Source organism: Macrosteles quadrilineatus, unplaced genomic scaffold (genome assembly GCF_028750875.1).
Source record: "Macrosteles quadrilineatus isolate MER2022 unplaced genomic scaffold, UCM_ALF_1.0 Scaffold_7__1_contigs__length_78375512, whole genome shotgun sequence".
Classification (NCBI taxonomy): domain Eukaryota; kingdom Metazoa; phylum Arthropoda; class Insecta; order Hemiptera; family Cicadellidae; genus Macrosteles; species Macrosteles quadrilineatus.
In genome coordinates, this window is record NW_026542600.1 from 70,254,262 (window position 1) to 70,273,333 (window position 19,072).

Consider the following 19,072-nt stretch of genomic DNA (forward strand, 5'->3'; position numbering starts at 1 on the left):
ACCAGTTTTGATTAAAATTAGTATGTTATGGTCCTTAGTTCCCATTTCCGTTAAAAGTACGGTTGAAAAGTTATTGTAACTTATGTTATTTGCCATAAAATAGCAAAATATTGAATTTTAGGAAAAAAGCCAGTTTTGATTAAAATGTTATGGTCCTTATTATTTTTTTTGCAAAAATAGTGCAACAAACCCCATTGCTGTAACAATTACGGTTCAAAAGTTATTGCAACTTTTGTGATTTATCCCTATAGTATATCATAGTTACTCCTACCACTTACCCATGATAAAGGTTGTTTACAAGCTTATGGGAGAAAGTATGTGTCAGTTTGCTGATACCATTTATTACCATTTGCTTTTGATTGAAATAACTTCTTATTGTTCAGACTTTTTTAACTCTGGCACAATATAATTTGAAATATGACTCAAGCCTTATGCGTTAACATTTTTTGCTTGTTTAAAGAAGATTCACTTTGCCCAATAGTTGAACAAATAACTATTGCGTGTGTATGAACGGGAGCGTTTCACGAACTCCAAATTTCACCAAGTCCAATAGCATAATCTTGTTCATCTATTTTCCAAGTTCCTATTTTTTCCAAACACACACCTGTTTCCGAAATCATCAGAAAATCATACACTACTAATGCCCTTGACTAATTATATATGATTCACGGGGAGCTTAGGGATAAATAAGAGTTATTGCAGTTATAAGTTATCCCTGCATAGCATGTAAAAGCAGCCATTTTTCTCGGCAGTACGATGAAAGATCAACATCAATGACTACACATTTGAATTCGGGTTAGGAAACAAACAGATTGTTGAATAATAAACATTTTATTAATTGATTTATGTAGCCTTAGTACAAGTTCCATAAGCTCAATCACAACAAAGAAAGTTGAACTAAGAATTAAATTACTATAGTTAATGTAGATTTAGTTTTCAAAATAATACATATCTTGGATTAAAAAACTAGTGAGTTACAAATATGAGAATTTACCAAAAGTATTTATTTGAAATCATTGTTAGCATAACATAAGTTAGCAAAATAAAGACCACTTTGTCGATAGTAAGTAGACAAAACCACTACATCATAAAAAAATATCATGTCTAACAAATGACGATTTGAGGTACAAACCCTCTTACTTACCACGCTTAGGTTAATTTAAAATTACAATATTAAATACGGTTATATATATACATAATATGCATATACACAAGGTGTATTATGTATATATACTTTACACTAGTTGGTAATTACACAGATAGACTAGTTAAATGAATTAAATCTAATAACAGATTATATTACATGGTTGAAGATGTAGGTGACAAAACGACTAGCTTAATACAAATAAATTTGACCTTTGGTTTTAAGTAATTCATCGCATCACAGAACCATCTAGTAAAATAATAAAAATTCATCATCAGTAAATTGTTTAAAGGTTTTTACATTGGTTTTCTTTAAATTACTGTGAAAGTGAGAAAAGTGAAAATAATTTTTGACCAAAGTTTTAGCTTGCAAACTATTTATGCATGGTAAGCCTATTTGCAGTTGTTGCAAGAGACTATGAAATTTCCCATTTTACGGAGATTAAGGAAATCCAACAATATTATATTGTAACAATAAAAACCGAAACTAACAAGAATAATGAATATTATCAGATCTAAAAAGAAATATAAATTATACATATCGATCCTACTGGTTAACCAAACAAGTTATCTCTCAAACTCTTACACCAAATGTCACTTTTTTATTTCATTAGTAATATTAACACAATGTTTGATTAGTAACAAACATAAACTTTAAACTAGTTACACAATTCATAACAACACAAGGAAAAATATACTTATTTAACTGTAAGGTTGAATTTAGTATTGTGATACCAAATATAAACATTAAATACAATATGCACCAAAATAAATGGCGTTGAAACCTATATCAACTGGAGTTTTTACTAGATCAGTTATTTCAACTTATGATTGTTACAGTTTACTGTGTTTTTTAAATACTTCTCTTTCATTTGAGGTATGTTTTTGCGGACATGTTGCTAACTAACTAAAAAGAGCATTATTTTTTGTCACGGGTAACCATCATACTACTGTCTTTACAAATGAAAATCATCAAATTTATTTCTAGAAACTGTTAGAGACCACCCCATCTCTTTAAACAAATTAACCAAAACTATACATAATCTTCAAGAACACTAAGAATATAGTTTCAAATTGAATGGATGACGTATTATATTGAACACGTTGTTACCTGAGTCTAACTGAATTTGCTAACTTCGACTTGTATATGTTGTAAACAATCAAGTCAGTAATCTAAATAAAAAATCCTTTTTATTCATTAAACAAATTTGTAGATAAAAAAAATATTTAATTTGAATTTCCGTTTACTTCTCATAATGGACATTTGCGTAGATTTATGTTTTAATGTATATGATTTATATATAGATTTTGACTCTTTTCAGATACATGTATGTTTTATACATGTTATATATTGAATAAAGACTATTTGAATCTTGAAATAGATAAATCTTACAATTTCAGCACAATTTATTTTCGAGCATATTGTAAGAACATGGAAAATAAATGGGAAGAAAATACTGTGCAAACAGATACACAATTTTACCGCAATGGAATATATATAAAATTGATTTGCACTGAGTGTAATTAACTGTACGCTTTATCGCAAGGAATAACACTAAAAATCAATCCACCAATAAATATTTTGAAAAATTTTGGTGTTAAGATTAATTTAATCAACAAGTGAGTAACAAATACAAAATGTTGAGGCTTAGTTTTACTGTTATTTCAGATTTATGTAATATTTGATTTGACATAACACTTTATAGGATAAGAAAACATTCACACAGAAAGAGCAAAAACGAAATAAATATGATTCTTGGAGTAAAAAACTTTTGAGACAATCCCTCGGACAGGAAATAAATTGTTTTGACCTTTTAACATGTAAAATTAAATGATATAAACATGTTGCATGGTAAAAAAATATTTGAAATTTAAATAATCAAATGGACTGAAGCTAACCTGATTATCTACTTTTTTAAGCTTCTTGTATTATTATTTTGAAAAATATTAAATGTGGAGATTTTGTCCAAATCAAGCCTCAATTTGTTGGTGGTCGATTTATAGTTACAGACAAACCGATTCATATCAGTGTACTTTTATTATTTCTTTTAGAGATGTTAAACTCTTTTTTATAAAGAAATTTAAGGTGAAAGGGTGTGTTTAATATCCTGACTATATTTTCTATCAGTTTTCTCAAAACAATACAAAAAATATCAAGGTAACTTAACATTACTTGAGACTATTTTAGAATTAAATAACACCAAATAAAAAAATTAATCTAAGGCATATTTATAAAAAAAACTACATACACAGATTACATGACTAAAGACGTTAAAACTAAGACAAGAGCAGTTTTAACAAACTTTTTTATGATTAGTCAAACACATAAATTTCTTGAGTGTTTAGAGTTGAAGGATGAATTTGATGTAATGATGTACAGTAAACACATAAATATAAAGAGATGTATTTTAACCACATAGGAGATTCAGCCAAAAAATTGAATGTTCTTAATTACATTATTTATTAAACAGGAAACAAATTTGCTATAGAAATGTACACTTGGCATTCCAAGAAAAAGAAGGCACCATGTACTTAATGTTTTAAAGATGTTACTAAGAATTACTTATATTTCTTATAGCTCAGTGTTCAATCTATTTGTAATTTTTTGTACAAATTCAATAAATGGTTTTTGTAAAATCTCGTTTCTACTGTTTTAAAAAGATATTTGTATTAACATGTGAAAAATATACTTTTAAATGTGGAATCATAATTGTAACAAACAATAATACCTAAATACAAACACAACGGTGTTTAAACACTAATCAGTACAATATCGAGATACATAAAGCTTTGTAGTTATTTTACAAAATGTTAGTTATGAAAAACCAATTTTTACGTAAACTAAAAAAATACTTATGACTAAAACAAAGATATTGCTACACACAGGATTTGAAAATCTACAATAATTCATTAAAGTCCCTCTATATGACTAAACCAGTATTGTGTTACACCGATTATATGAGACAAAGTGAACAATATAATTGTACATAGGACGGGAACTCGAATTTATGATGATAAAAATACAACACTAGACGTTTGTAGATTTTTCTCGTTTCAAGCTCAAAAATGACAAAAAACCAATACTTTGGTATCCTTGTTTAGTTCTTGATTGGCACTGGTAAGAACTGTCTTCTCTAAAAATACCATTGTAACAACCTTTTGACTTCAGTCTTCATCGAATCAGTTTGTTCTTAGAAAAGAATCTCTCCTAACAAAACCGTCTATAGGGATTTGAGAAACTATCACATTCGAGCTCAATACTCATAAATCCTAAGCTGTAATTTGTATTTTATACACTTTTACATTGAAATGTACAGATCGGAAAAATCTAACCTACAAAAAATAGATAACTCAAAACTTCGGTGACAAAGAAGTTTATGAACACACCTGCTTTGAAATACGAACTCGGAATATCAGACGAGTTTAGTTAAAAAATCCAAATATAAAAAATAGAGCGCTCGCTAGTCGAATATTAATTAGTCTGAAAATCTGACGGAACGGTAGAACTCTTTCTTCTGAAAAATTGGACTGCGAGGGAGGAGACGGAACCCCTCTTCTCTGAATGTTAAACTTGTGTTGCTCGGGCAAACTCCTCAGCGCGGGAGGCTTTGCGCTCTCTCTTGGCGAAGAGACCTCCTAGAAAACTCTGCTGATGCTTGGGTGGACCTCCCGCCTTGCAGTGCGGAGAGGAGTCTCGACTGACTGTTGACGCTGACGTGGATTGGAAACTGACAGACATGCCAGAGTCTAGTGACCCCACGCTACCTCTGCGCTGACATGTGGCCTTCTCTCCTACAACTGAAATACATCCTCCCTCACTCAGGGTCGTAGCCAGGGGTATATAACAAGACTAGTAAAGTACAGTAGAATCTCGATTAACCGGGGGCGGATCAACCGTGGTCAATAGATGCCTCTAAAACTATGCTACATAACCTCAAAAATACCAAGAAAATTTTATAAATTGTGTTTCTTCAGTCTAATATGTTGAAATAAGCTGTATATTTAATTATTTGTGACCATTTTTTATATACAGTTTTATTGTTTTGAAACATCACAGTTCATTTGACAAAAAAAAATGAAGGCAAAACAAACATATAGCCATCGATAGCTTCTGAAGCTATCCTCTTGCACTGACAGACAATCGACAGCTCCTTGCACATCTGTCTGCAGTGGCTTGCTATTTCACAACAGTTTGTGATTGGGCAATCAGTAACCATGACACCTTGAGTTATTATCTTTATCTTATTTTACAACTGTAATTATTATCGTTAAGTACTATGGTTAAATACTTTTTTTATGATTTATCTTAATGTTATGTTTTTATCGACATTCTTCTGTCCTGAACCAGCATGTAGCAGTAGCCTATGATTACTAACAGTAGTGTACTAGAATTTCTATTGTTCTGTTCTTTACGTGATTTAATTGCTGAACAGTGTTTGGAATTTTTTGTTTGAGTAAAATTTTGAGTAAGCCGTAAGTTTAAACGTTACAGCTTTTATTACTGAACATATCATGATTGCGCAATAGCCTACTAATTGTATATTGATGATGTAATATGCAAATTATTACATTAACGTCCATTTATACAGTTTAACGCTATTTTTATGGGATTGTAATATATTTTTATGGCATGTTGGATTAACCGTGGTTACCCTGGATAATCAAGGTTCTACTGCATTTGGATTTTACTTCTTTCAGGTAAGATCAACTTTCTTAAATTTCAGTATAATTTATGTGCAAACTTCACTAACTTATTTTGTGCCAATGATAATTTTTTATTTATTAAATGGTCTAGTAAACTCCAAACATAAGGCCAACACTACATTATACTTTATTAACTACAGCAAATAATGTAAAATTTTTACTGAAAAAAAAATCTTTAAAAAATTGTTAAGGTTATTTATGTACACATTGCATTCTCAAAACTTTATGTTCGCTTATGAAAACTGATAAAAGTCTAAAACCTGTACAGGGAAAAACATGATCAGGCTCAAATTCAGTTCAATATTTATGTGTGTTACAAGTATACTTCGTAAGGCCTACAGACAAAGAGACCCTAATACTTTTGGGGTAAAAACCTTTTTGTAATTCAATTTTACAAAATTATTTTTTTATATTGACCTTCCCAGTATTCCCCCATATATATTCCTGGCTACGCATCTGACTGGTGAATACCTTTAAAAACTGTTATATGCCAAATGTAAATAATTCCTATTTTTCTAGGTAACATATATTTACAAGTTCTATATTATTACGAGGGCTGTTCAGAGAGTAAAACATGTATTGCTCTATGCAATTTTTTTTAGTTCTACATCCAATAAAACTTGAAAGTAAGAAAGAGATACAAGAAAAATATATAGATATTTTTTATGTGGAAAATTATGACCTTAAATTTACTTTTGTACAATCAAAGCATGTTACGTGTCTGGACAGCACTCGTATAACTAGTCAAAACCAATCAAAGAGAATAAAATGCCTTTCCATATTTACAGTTCCAATCTTTGGTATAAATTGTAAAAAAATCAACAGGGTGTATTTATTATTTGCTTGTTTTTCTATCCTCATCTAGGTCGATGATATAGTGTTTTATGGCTTTTTACAAAATGTGTAAATATTAAGTCTCGCTCATGAATATTTACTGTAAAATAAGTTATATTTAAATTATAGCCTAATAGCCTTTTTACAAAACCTTAGGCAAAGAATGTGCCTAGCAGAAGGTGGGCCCTTGATAAATAATGCTACTACCAATTTGTAAATTAGTCTTATCATTAACTACTAATACGTAATAATGAATGAAGAATGTTTAAAGAATTAAAAACTGCTTAGAACAGTTCAGGATTTGAATGTATTGGGAAATTATCATGATTCAAGTTAGTTGACGTAATTTACTTGTCAAATGTAATGAGCAAGACCCAGTAGTTCTGAATAGCTAACAATAACGTACGTATTAGGTTGTATTTAGTTCATAAAGGTTATTTGTACAGTATCAATGTCATAAGGTCGTGATAAGATCAACATAATTTATAAACAAATATTGTAAAACTAAATGAGGATGGAGAATTAAATAAAACAAATTATGTACACAACACAAACTTAACCCTTCCCGGACGGCCTATAATATGTATACAGACAAAAAAATTAATAAAAAATAGAAAACTAAAAAATATCTTTTTTACATCTGTAATTTATAGAATATATATCTTTTGCGCAAAATATATACAGGGTGACAAAAAAGTCTGGAAACGGCTTGATATCTTTTTAAGTAAATTCGTTAGAAAATTCAGACCTTTCACATCAACTTATATGTATGACAACTACTTTTTGCAAGCATTACCATTTTTGTACCTTCACCAGGGGACGGCCCATGAGGAGTAGGTACATAATCTTTAATGTAAGCGTAGGTTGATATGCACATCATTTTAAAGGTCTGGTCAAGTGGAGTTCATTGCCGGAAACCGCGTCAAAAAAGGTTCATCCACTACAAAATGGCGGCATTTCAAAGTTCTTGCGGAATATACCTGCACAGGCCTTAGTAATGGTAAATACTCATAGTCAAAATCAGCCGGGAAATCTGAAACCCGGTTAAATTTGTTTTGAAGATTGAATAAATTTAGTCTATGAGCTAGTTGACTTTAAAATACAGTTTCAGCTTTTAAGATAATGTTTCATACGAGTATTTACTATTTACCAATATTAAGGCCTGTAAAGGTATATTCCACAAGAACTTTGAAATGCCGCCATTTTGTAACGAATGAATCTTTTGAGATGCGGTTTCCAGCAATGAACTCCACTTGACCAGACCTTTAAAATGATGTGCATATCAACCTATGCTTACATTAAAGATTATGTACCTACTCCTCATGGGTCGTCCCCTGGTGGAGGTAAAAACATTAAAATGCTTGGAAAAAGTAGTTTTTATAGATGTAAGTTGATGTGAAAAGTTTGAATTTTCTAACGGATTTAGTTAAAAAGATATTAAGCCGTTTCCAGACTTTTTTGTCACCCTGTATATATTTTTTTATATATATATTTTTTTAAACCGTTTTTTTTTTACGAAGATTGATGTTGTTAGCCTATAACAATAGATGTTGTAATAATCGGCGGATATATCCTCCTATCGGATATATCCACCTACCGTCCTCTATGCACAAAATTATAGCGGATACATCCGCCTATAGTCCAGGAAAGGTTATTGCAACCACATAAAATAAAGTATATGCGGTTTAAATTGATGAAAACACAAATCAAGACGAAAATAATGTCTGAAGTTGGAATGAATCTAATTAAGTAGACTCTTTGTAAACTATTACTTGTATTGCACGGATAATATTTCAGCTGTGGATATATGCTTAAAAGAATATTTAAAAAAATATGTTTCCGTTCAATTCTTATTACATTATTTTTAAACAACCTAATAAACCAAATCAGCCACATGTTACAACAAAGTTTTGTCTGTTAGAATATTGTTTCTGTTCTTTAACTTTTGAGATGAAAAGTGTTTTCTATGTTTAGCTGTGAAGTGTAAATAAACTAATATGAACTCTAAGAGTTTATGATTGGCTTGCTTTCAGTTTAGAATGTTAATGTCTCGTGGCCACTAGGTTTCGAAAACATGTTGAACAAAAAAATTGAATTGATGAAAGTTCTATACAAAATACATGCAATAGTATACCAAATTTATACAGCATTTTTGAAACTAAAAAAATATAGCTAATATATTCACCACAATTTAATTATATTCCACAAAAGACTAATATTTGATTTTTAAGTTGCATAATGAAGCATAAATTAAATATAAATAAAATGCTTGTAGAAGCACAAGCTAGCACAATGACTTAATTAAGGAACTTAACCTAATGTAAACATTCAATTGGCTTGAAAATTTACAAATGAGAAAAAAACAATAAATAAAAGGTAACAAGATGAATAAAGTTGAAATAAAGTGATGATGGTGTCATAAAGTGATGTCGAATTGAATGTTTTAGGAAAGTTCAAGTTTATCCAAAATAATATATTTTAAGCTAATTTATATTTTATTTATTTTGTATATGATATACTTTAATTAGTTTATGTGTTTAACACAAATTAAACCAAAAAAAATAACTGTAATAGTAATCAGTCCTGTTTTTTTTAGAATTTCCAAATTAAAACCCAAGATTGGCGGAAATACAGGGTGATTGATATAAGTGTGCCAGCCGTTTTATTCGAAAACCATAAGAGATATCAAAAAAAGTTAAATGGTAAGTGCCTTGGACTTTTTATTTAAAAAATTGTAGTAAAGTCGAAAAAATTATTATAGCCGCCATTTTTCCAATATGGCCGCCAACTTTGATTTTTCTTATGGAACACTCTGTATTTTATGACGTATTCTGGTAGAAAATGTAATTTTAAGACGATTTTATTCTTGTGATTTTTTTCATAAACCTAACCGTTTCAAAGATAATAATGGTTTAAGTTGTGAAATTTTGAATGGTTTTCGTATAAAACAGCTGGCATGCTTGCTTAGGCCTTTATCGAAACTCTTTCTCATGGAGAAATTTCAAAACTTTAACCATTATTATCTTATACCATTATATTCAAATAAAACGGCTGGCACACTTATATCAATCACCCTGTATAACTCTTAGCATCTGTGTGTGAGCTGTAAGTAATTATTCAATAATCTAACAATATCCTAAATCTCCCAATCATACACAAATAAATAATAATAATACAGTGGACTCTCTCTTGGACACGTTGGGACTGATACCCTTTTGAACAAAAAAATTCCAAACCAACCATCTTAATACATAAAACAAGAGCGGATGTTTCAAAAACACATAATGTGTAGAGTTCTACAATGCTGCCAACTAATATTCAATAATAAGTAGAGGTGTGTGAAGCAACAACAAATATCATATATTAAATAAAAGAACCTGTAACTTATTGCCGGAAATTTCAGTGAGCTGCTTTACTTGCCTATTTCATAATATTTTTACTTGCAGAATCATATTGTTATGCACGTTACCTATTTTATAATATTGATTTTACAAATAGATATGTTTTGGTGTAAACAAATAAATCATTTGTAAGATTTATACTGAAACTTTCATTTGGTTTACATTGATCAAATGAGAGGATAGAAACAGACCTAAAAACTACAAAGTATATATAGCTTCAAAACAACAAAAATACCAAATTTATCAGTCTAAAACATTAATCCTAATAGTTAAGTATCAAGTAAAAATTTTTCAGACTTGTCTTATTTTTATAATGATTTTGGAGTCACTTGTTTTGGCTATGTTTACAATAGTAAAACATGTCTCACACTGCTTACACTTAACAAAATTTTCATCATTTGCAATGCCAAAACAAAAAATTATAAAACAATTAAAGCAGTAGTTACATGCAAAGAATAAATTAAATGAGAATGCCTTCGCAAAGAAAACGCAACAAGAACGCGCACCTGTATTGCGGGTATTGCATTGACTTTCTGCAGGCGTTTTTCGTATATGGATACTGACTCCCTCATGAATTGAATAGGTTTTTTGAGCACCACTGAATCGAAATCATTTTCGATGCATCGCACACCCCTAATAATAAGGGATACAAGAGATGTAATCCGTACAGCACTATAAAAGTGAGTTGTGAATAGAAAAATTGTTTGCTTTTTGAACCAAACGGATCGGATCAAGAGAGAGCCTACTGTAACTGTACATTCAAACATTTCATGCCACATAAATTATTCACAAGCAGAGATTATAAATAAATAAAGCATTAAATAAGGAATTATCAAAGCCGCTTTGGTGACCTAATAACTTAAACTAACTGTACAAATAAGTACAGTAGAACCTCGGTGACAAGTATCTCATGAGGAATATTAAATAAGATTGGTTATCAATCAGATTGACTTATCAAGATTAAAAACTTGATATCAAGGTCGACTTCTTATCGAGGTTTGTGATAACATGTGATTAGGGGTAGTATACAATTCTATTTGATAATGGCACTTGTTATCAGGGGTGACTTGTTATCGAGGTTCCACTGTATAGAGAGCGTGATGTGTGAGTATCAATAATAAGTGTTAGGAATACACTCACACTGGTCATGAATATCAAGTAAGGAATTGCTGAGGGCAGAACGCTTAAGTTGTGAAGAGTGAGGTAGCTCGACGGAGATAGGCTTGGTATCGGGAGGATTGTTGTTGACTGGAGACTGTATACATGGACACACCTCTACGTCGGCCACACCACTGTCTCTGTTCTCTACTCCCCCACTGCCACCAGACCTACAAACACAAACATTATTACATTAATAACGAACGGGCGGCCGACCCTCAAAATAATGGGCTGGACAGATCATAAGGTAAGCTAGCCCCCCAATTCCTAGGTTCAGGAAATAATGGGTTAGTTTCCAGATCAAAAATTAAATTCGTTACCAGCTGATAAGTTGGCAATCAAAACATTACTTTTAGCGCATTAATTTTACTTCTTTTCTAACAATCCTTAAACCCCATTGTCCGTTACTGTACCACACAGTGCTGTAAAGTAAGTAAACAATGTGATAATGTTAATTTTTTCGATTCTAAAAATTGAATTGAAAAGGCTACTTTAAAAATCTGTTGAAGGTTACAAATATTTAAAAACCACATTGCAACCACTATAAAGCCAATTTATTCAGGTAAGCTTACCTTCCACCACGGTTGCTCTTTTGACGTTCCAGTTCTGCTTCTATCCGCAGACTTTCCATCTCGTCCATCTCACTAATACTTTCCCGCATATCCTCAGCGAACTTGCAGCGATCGTGGTCGTTGCGGGCATTGAAGATGATCAGCGTGTGACTGTCCACCCGCTGAGAAAGTTTGATCCCGTATGCGTAGTCTGAAAATACCATCAGATAAATATATTTTCCATATGTTGTAATAGAGGATATATACATAATAATGAGACAACTTTCTTTTCTCAAAATGATTTTTGTATTTGTTTAGGTGGGCTGTAAACCACATGTCTCAGAATTTTACAGTGAATTTACAGTTTTTACAATTTTTTTTTTAGGGGTTATGCAAAAACCATTGTTATTGTCTAATGTTGACCCTTTGTTTTTATAAGTCGATCTTAGTTGTTGTTGCATTAATTGAAAGCCCAATGAGAAAAGGCATCTGGATTCAGAATCGACTCTTCTTGGAAAGGAACCAGCGACCTTCAGATTGGAAGGTGATACAACTACTCAGCTACCCAGAAGATGTTATTTAAAAGCTAGCTTCCGGTACTTAATTAAATTACACCAACTAACCAAAAGTCCAAACCATTTTTAAAATACCGGGTATAATGTGTTTTTAAATTTTAGCTTAAAGGATCAAACATTTAATTCTCATAAGCTATTTTTGAGGGAAATGTCATCATAGCGCAGTGAACTTGCAGATTAGAAATATTTATATTTATAGTTTTTTAATAGATTCATACAAAGAGGCTCATGATAAGGAAATTTACTCTTACATCAGCACCCATGATAAAAATAAAATTGTTTACTGTTATGGAGCATTGCGACTTTTGAGCCTATTAACTTTTTGGCACCAACTATATAAAGTACACATTTTGTAATTTGTTGTAACCACATCTTGATTAATGGGTTTTTAGATTTGCTGCTATGAGGAAAATTTGTATTTTAAATGGTTTACATGAAATAGAGGAATTTGATAAATTTTGTCACGATTTGTCAATGAATCGATAAATAAATCTACTATTAATTTATTTTAGATAAAGATATCATGCGAGAAAGCGTACTGTGTTTAAACTATAAACACTATTTTAAGAATTTTCTAAAACCAATGTTGGCACAAAAACCAATGCTTTTTTGAAAATTTATACTAGTATTATTCGGACACACATATTCAAAATTTTTTACAAAAGGTATTTTTGACCTTTAAACAGTAGAATGACCCTGGACCCAGCTCTTGCCATGTAGACTTCAAGAAATGGGCTACTTTCCTGTTGGAAAACTCACTAATACTTACATGGCACTTGAAATAGAGTAACAACTAGGCCTTGAAGAGAGAAGCTCTGTCGGAATGTGTAGGTAACTGAACTCTTCTTCTTACTCAGAATTTTGGTAATAACAAGTAAGTCGTTAAACAAGAAGACCTCCCTTTGATGGACTCCAGGCCTTTCCTTTTTGTTGACGTCTGGCACTTCATATAGCCGACAGTAGCAAACAAGTCTTCGATGGGGCAAAGCCATATTCTGTTGACATCAACATGTATTAAAAGTCATTGTTATAGCCTCAAACTGCTATATTGACTATTATGGGTTAAAGTACCTGTTAACACATGTAATCAATGTGAGGCACAGTATGTAGGCCTATCCACCAATAGCCTCAGAACCAGGATGAATGGCCATAGACAAGATAACTAGTAGTAATACAAGTAGTAATTTAATTCAAATTATTTTGTTTGTTTACCATCTGGTAAAATATTCGTGGTGACAACATTTGGTTCTACTATTCTATAATCCAAAAGATATTTTTTTACATTAACCATGACCATTACAGTAATCAACAATATAAATCAAATGGTTTATAGAAGTACATAAACTTACCGGTTTTTTCCCAACAATTGTAGACTGAACTTTGAGTACTTGAGTGACATGGTCAGAGCCAGGTTTGAACTCATTTGCTTTGACACGCTCGTAGATGCCCACCAGCATGTCTCTATCTATGTCACAGCAATCGTCAATGCCTGTAAATGAGAAACATTGATAAGTTAACAATTTATTCAATTATTTATCACAGTAGAATACTGTTCACCGATTTTACATAACACTAGTGAGACAAATTGTGAAATAACATTTTTACTATAAATAGGAATTGCTAGTTCAGCTCTAATAAACTTTTTATCTTTACCAAGCTTAAAATAGACGACAAAGTACAAAATATGTTTTTAGGAAAAAGCATTTAGCTTGTATTTATTTATTTTCATGGACAAAACTAATTTGCTTTTCAATATATACTTACTATATGTAAATACAATATTGCAATGTGCCTATTAACCTAGTCAATAAAGGTAGAAAAATGCTAAGGGAAAGTTGAACTTTTGCAGTGTTAGTATACAAGGTACACGATAAAAAACTACCAAGTCCCGACCTCCACCCCTCTTGCTTTCCTCCCACCCCCTCAAAAATATCGCAAGAGCAGTTCTTTGGACAAATACTCATAGATCGAAAAATAATATAGTTAGAGACGCGATTTTATTGTGCTGTTGCTCATCAGCATCTATTGAGGGTTTACCACCAGATTCAAGCTTTGTTAGGTTTTAAACTTCCAGCAGAAGAGTGGGGTTGGCAGTATACATCAAACAATAGGCTGATACCTAAGCCAATGACGAATCCCCCTGCTCCAAGTGAACTGCTCCTATTAATATCTTGCAACTGTAAGACATTGTGTGTTACAAACTGTAGCTGCCGAAAAGCCTGGTTTGATTGCACGTCTATGTGCGGACACTGCAGTGGAATACATGGACCAAACAGATGACATGCTGGCAAACAATCCTTTGTAAACGGCTTAAAAGAAAAATTAGTAAAAATATTATTCGTTGTGCAGGAAATAAGAAGATGTAAAAAATCTGTTTGATGTATAAAAAATCTTGCATTTATTGTATCGCAAAACTAAGATTTTTAAAGTAAACAAGAGAACCTAGACAGTACAATTTTATTATTTAGTGATAAAAGTGAACTAAATCTATATTTTTTTATGGAAACTTTGAAGTGAAAATTATCACATTGCTGCTCTCTAAATAACACAAGACTAAGGATACGAGTAAACAAATTCGAGATACGAGTATGGTGCATCTCAGTGGCGAGTGTCAACGGGACAGCGGCACTGCTAGGAGCGGCGTGGCACGGTACCCACTACTGTTTCGTCGCTCTCTGTGAAGCCATTATTATAATGGTAAGCAATGTTAGATACATCTTTTTAAAGCTAATTAAATTATCTCTAAGTTTTGTCCGAGACGTTTCTTCCCACAGTGTAACGATAAAAAGATATATTTGGTTAAAGTAAGATTTTGTAATTAGCAGAGACATTTTTTGCATGTATATAAATACTACAGTTAAAGTAAGCTATTTACATAAAAAACGCATACTAAGTAATTTGTTCGCCATATTGTATGGTGTAATATAAAAAAAAAGACGTAAGTAATCTAGTCTTACAATAAAAAAAAGAATCACGTCTGTAACTATATTAGTTTTTGAGCTATGAGTATTTAACCAAAGTACTGCTCACGCAATGTTTGGGAGGGGTGGGGGTCAGGACTTTGGCATTTGGTTCTGTCTACTTTGTATACTAACACCCTGCAAAAATTCAGATTCCCCTAATTAGTTGCGACATACAACCTTCATTGACTGGGCTATATATTTAGTGCTTTGTGTTGTGTCAGTTAGACATTTTGAATTTAAACTGTGATATCTTATTTTAAACTATTGTTTTTGTAACTGCCATCTAGGCCTACTTCTGAAGAAACCTTTGAAACAGGCGGAATATCAAGCATTTTTTGTGTTTGTGCATATATTTTATACGTTCTTTGACTCATCTCCAACCATTCATCAGGTCAGTTAGCTGTGTCCTCTCCATCCTATTTAAAAGGCAAAATATGTGTTTTTGATTATTTAAAAAAATAAGCAGCTGTTGCTAGAATTATTTAAGTTCAATTTTACGATTTGGTCAAACAAAAAAAGGGATAATGTTAAAAGAAAAGCAAAGTCTAAAAAAGTAAAAACAAAAGTTTAAAATACAGTAGTAAAATTGAGATGTTTTGAGGTAGTGTTACTGTCAGTGGAATGTAATGAAAACCAACAAGGATATTTGTGACTTGTGGTTCTAGCAAATCCTTCAAACTATGGAAGTACTCAGGTACATTCTCAGATGTTTATTATGTTAAGGCAATAAAATCGGAAATAAGTAGATTAGATCATGTACTTGCTTTGTTATTTCTTATCATTAATCATTGAACACTTTTTTTGTACTGTTCAAGTCAAGATCGTCATTTTAGTCTTGTAATCAAACGGTTTTTTTCCATTTAATGTCTACATTTGTGATTTATCGGGAATGTGAAATAAAATAACCTAACTTTAACACACAAGTTAAACTTGTTAAGTTTTATAATGTCAGTTACAGGGGTTGCATGAGTTTTATAAATTAAAATTGGGATTGAGAGACAAAAAATGATTTAATACTATATCAACTTTGATCACCCTTTAGTAATGAGGCAGACTGTTTTCTTCCTATTCTAGAAGGTGTAGAACTAACAATTTAAATGATGCTCATTATTACAGAACATTTTAAGCACACAAAACAAATAAAGAAAATCACAAACGGGCCAAGAATTAGAGGCGTTAAGGAATAGGAGGCTTGAAGACTAGTACACCTCTGAAAGGACTATACCTATATGGCTCATGTAATGTACTAAAACTAACGTTACATTTTGGAATCAAAATTTACCTCTGAGATTTTTAATAAAATCGTCTAGCTTCATACGGCGTTCAGGTTTAATATTCGGAGTATGCAGGTCGGTGTTCAACATGATGATGGCAAATGCCAGCACAAAAATGGTATCCATATTCCTCAGTCTCGCCACAACGTCACGGTTACAGTGGCAATATCTGTGACTAAACACTTCCATCAGCCTCTCTATCTTCTGCGCCTCTCCTGGCATACGAAAGTATGTCTGAAACTTGCGGAGAGCCACATCCACCTGCATCCCCGATAGATCCAACTCTTGAGCAAAATACCTGTAAATACTCACATGTTATACACATGTAATACTAAAATGGTACTTTAATGATACACAACAGGTGAGGTTAAGTAGCCAAACATTTTAAATTCAAGTAAATGTATTTTTTAATGTACAAATAACCTAACTTAACCTGACCTGGAGTGGTGGATACTACACAAAAACCTCGGTGTGGTCAATACGATAAAAAAGTGAAATTACAATTATAAACATAAATCTTACAAAGTTAACATGTTCACTAATAGGTACTCGACAATTTTGGGTTCAAATTGATTGCTTTTGGCATTATTTCACCATGACATACTACAAAACACAATTTGATTTTGCTATGTCAACTCTCTTATGTTACATTTACTATATCTTCAAAAGATAAAATATTTAAGTGAACTTATTTATCTGGTATATAAATACTGCTAAAGATCACAGGGAAGTGAGGTACAGAGGAAACATTCACTGGTACACTTAAGTGGTGTCCAGGACAAAGTCCAAAACCGACCCCTCGCCCTCATGTACTGCGCTGACGGTGGAGGAAGACCTGTGCCCTGTGTGATAGTAATTCCCCACAGTGTTTGCCGCTCAGGCTCTTTCTTACTCATATTTCCGGCACAACATACTACGGCACACGGTCGTACCAGAAGCAAGTTTTCTCTGTACCTTACTTCTCTGTGTAAAGATCAAAATTGTGTGTTCTCCATACCCTAACACTTCGCTGTTAAAAGAGTTCTGCAGATTTCCGAGATATTCTCCAATCATTTGTTTGCTCAGACCCTTGCGAGATATGAGGAACCTCGCAACACTTTGAGGTGAGTTTTCTAGGAAGCCTTGACGCACAAGGTATGAGATTCCTCTCTCGGGCTTCTTGTTGAACAAGTTGAGTCCGACCCGGTACTGCCTCTTACGTACCATCTCTGATGCCTGAACATACATAAAATATGTTAGCTAGGCTTACATACTTTAATTGAGTCCTATTCAGAAATTAAATCAGGCATGGAACCAAGATAGAAATATGGCTTCTTGAATAGAAATAAAAACATTTATAGAAAGGAATTGTATGAATTCCGTAAACAGTGAAAAATGTAAGATATTTTTCTGCAATCTTTTGACTCAAAATAGATTCATAACAATTGAAATTCCACAAAAAATTGTCAATGTAAATTATAATTTGCACTTTATAACATTTTCAATGGATCTTTTAAGTAAAATTAGACTTTTTAGGCAAAACACAATTATTTTAAGCAATCATAGAAATGAGAAGTTTCCAGGTACAATTGCTCTTTTTACATTTTTATATTTTATATACAAAATGTATTAGATACGCTAGGTTTACCAAAACCATATTTTATTCAAACTTGTTATAAAGAAAACAAATATTTTAAGATTTGAACAGCTACAAAACTTAACTTAATTATTGGTTTACCCATGCACAAAATTTAAAAAAAATCTTCCACTCTTAAATAATTTACCCCTAGATATATTCAAAAGCAATACCAACAACACACAAACACAAATTGTCAAATCATGAAATACAAAATCCACACATTACTACTTTTCTACGACAAAAGGAATGTTTGATCAAATTATTGCTGACTGAATGACTGGATGAATAAGAGTTGCCAGAGTAAAAGTGAAAGAAATTTTCAGTAACTTACTACACAGGACCTTAGAACACAGTCAACGTTGATATAAAACACTCGAAAAAGGGATGAAAAAGGGGTAATCTATGCAAAGTCCTGCTGAACTCATTGTGTAGAACTCATTTGGTGGTCTCAATGTCTCCAAATTATTGGCCACATTATGAACCACTTTGAGAAACGTCTAAAAGAAGCACAAACAACAAAATGGTAGAATAAACACAAGCTCTTACCAAGCAAAACATTACAATCCATCACACACTAGATATGAGCTATCAATCAACAGGAAGTGTATGAATCAATTCTACGAACACACTTCCTACCCAACTAATTTTTGTCACAAATATCCTAGAAGTGTCAAAATAAATAAAAAAATTGTTAAATAGCCAAACAATCAACTCGAAGCAGTTTATGAATCAATTCTACTAGCACAATTCCTAACTGATTTATTTTTGCATCAAATATTCTGAGTGTCAAAATCAGTAGTAAAATTGCTACAAAATGAAATTTTGTTTAATAATTGAACAAGCGACTATAG

General features: G+C 31.9%; 1 protein-coding gene across 4 annotated transcripts in view; it reads right to left on the reverse strand.

Annotated features, from left to right (window-relative positions):
- Positions 1–851: 851 nt before the first annotated feature.
- Positions 852–19,072, reverse strand: part of LOC128997961 (IQ motif and SEC7 domain-containing protein 1) — a 52,926-nt gene continuing 34,705 nt past the window's right edge. For all 4 annotated transcript variants that reach the window (XM_054423830.1, XM_054423828.1, XM_054423829.1 and 1 more), the window contains 7 exons: positions 17,601–17,818; positions 16,612–16,901; positions 13,716–13,855; positions 13,136–13,361; positions 11,813–12,002; positions 11,223–11,410; positions 852–4,941 (listed from right to left, as the gene is read on the reverse strand). In XM_054423830.1, coding sequence (XP_054279805.1) covers positions 4,709–4,941; positions 11,223–11,410; positions 11,813–12,002; positions 13,136–13,361; positions 13,716–13,855; positions 16,612–16,901; positions 17,601–17,818 — 1,485 coding nt within the window. In that variant the 3' untranslated portion in view covers positions 852–4,708. The remainder of the gene's footprint in view (positions 4,942–11,222; positions 11,411–11,812; positions 12,003–13,135; positions 13,362–13,715; positions 13,856–16,611; positions 16,902–17,600; positions 17,819–19,072) is intronic.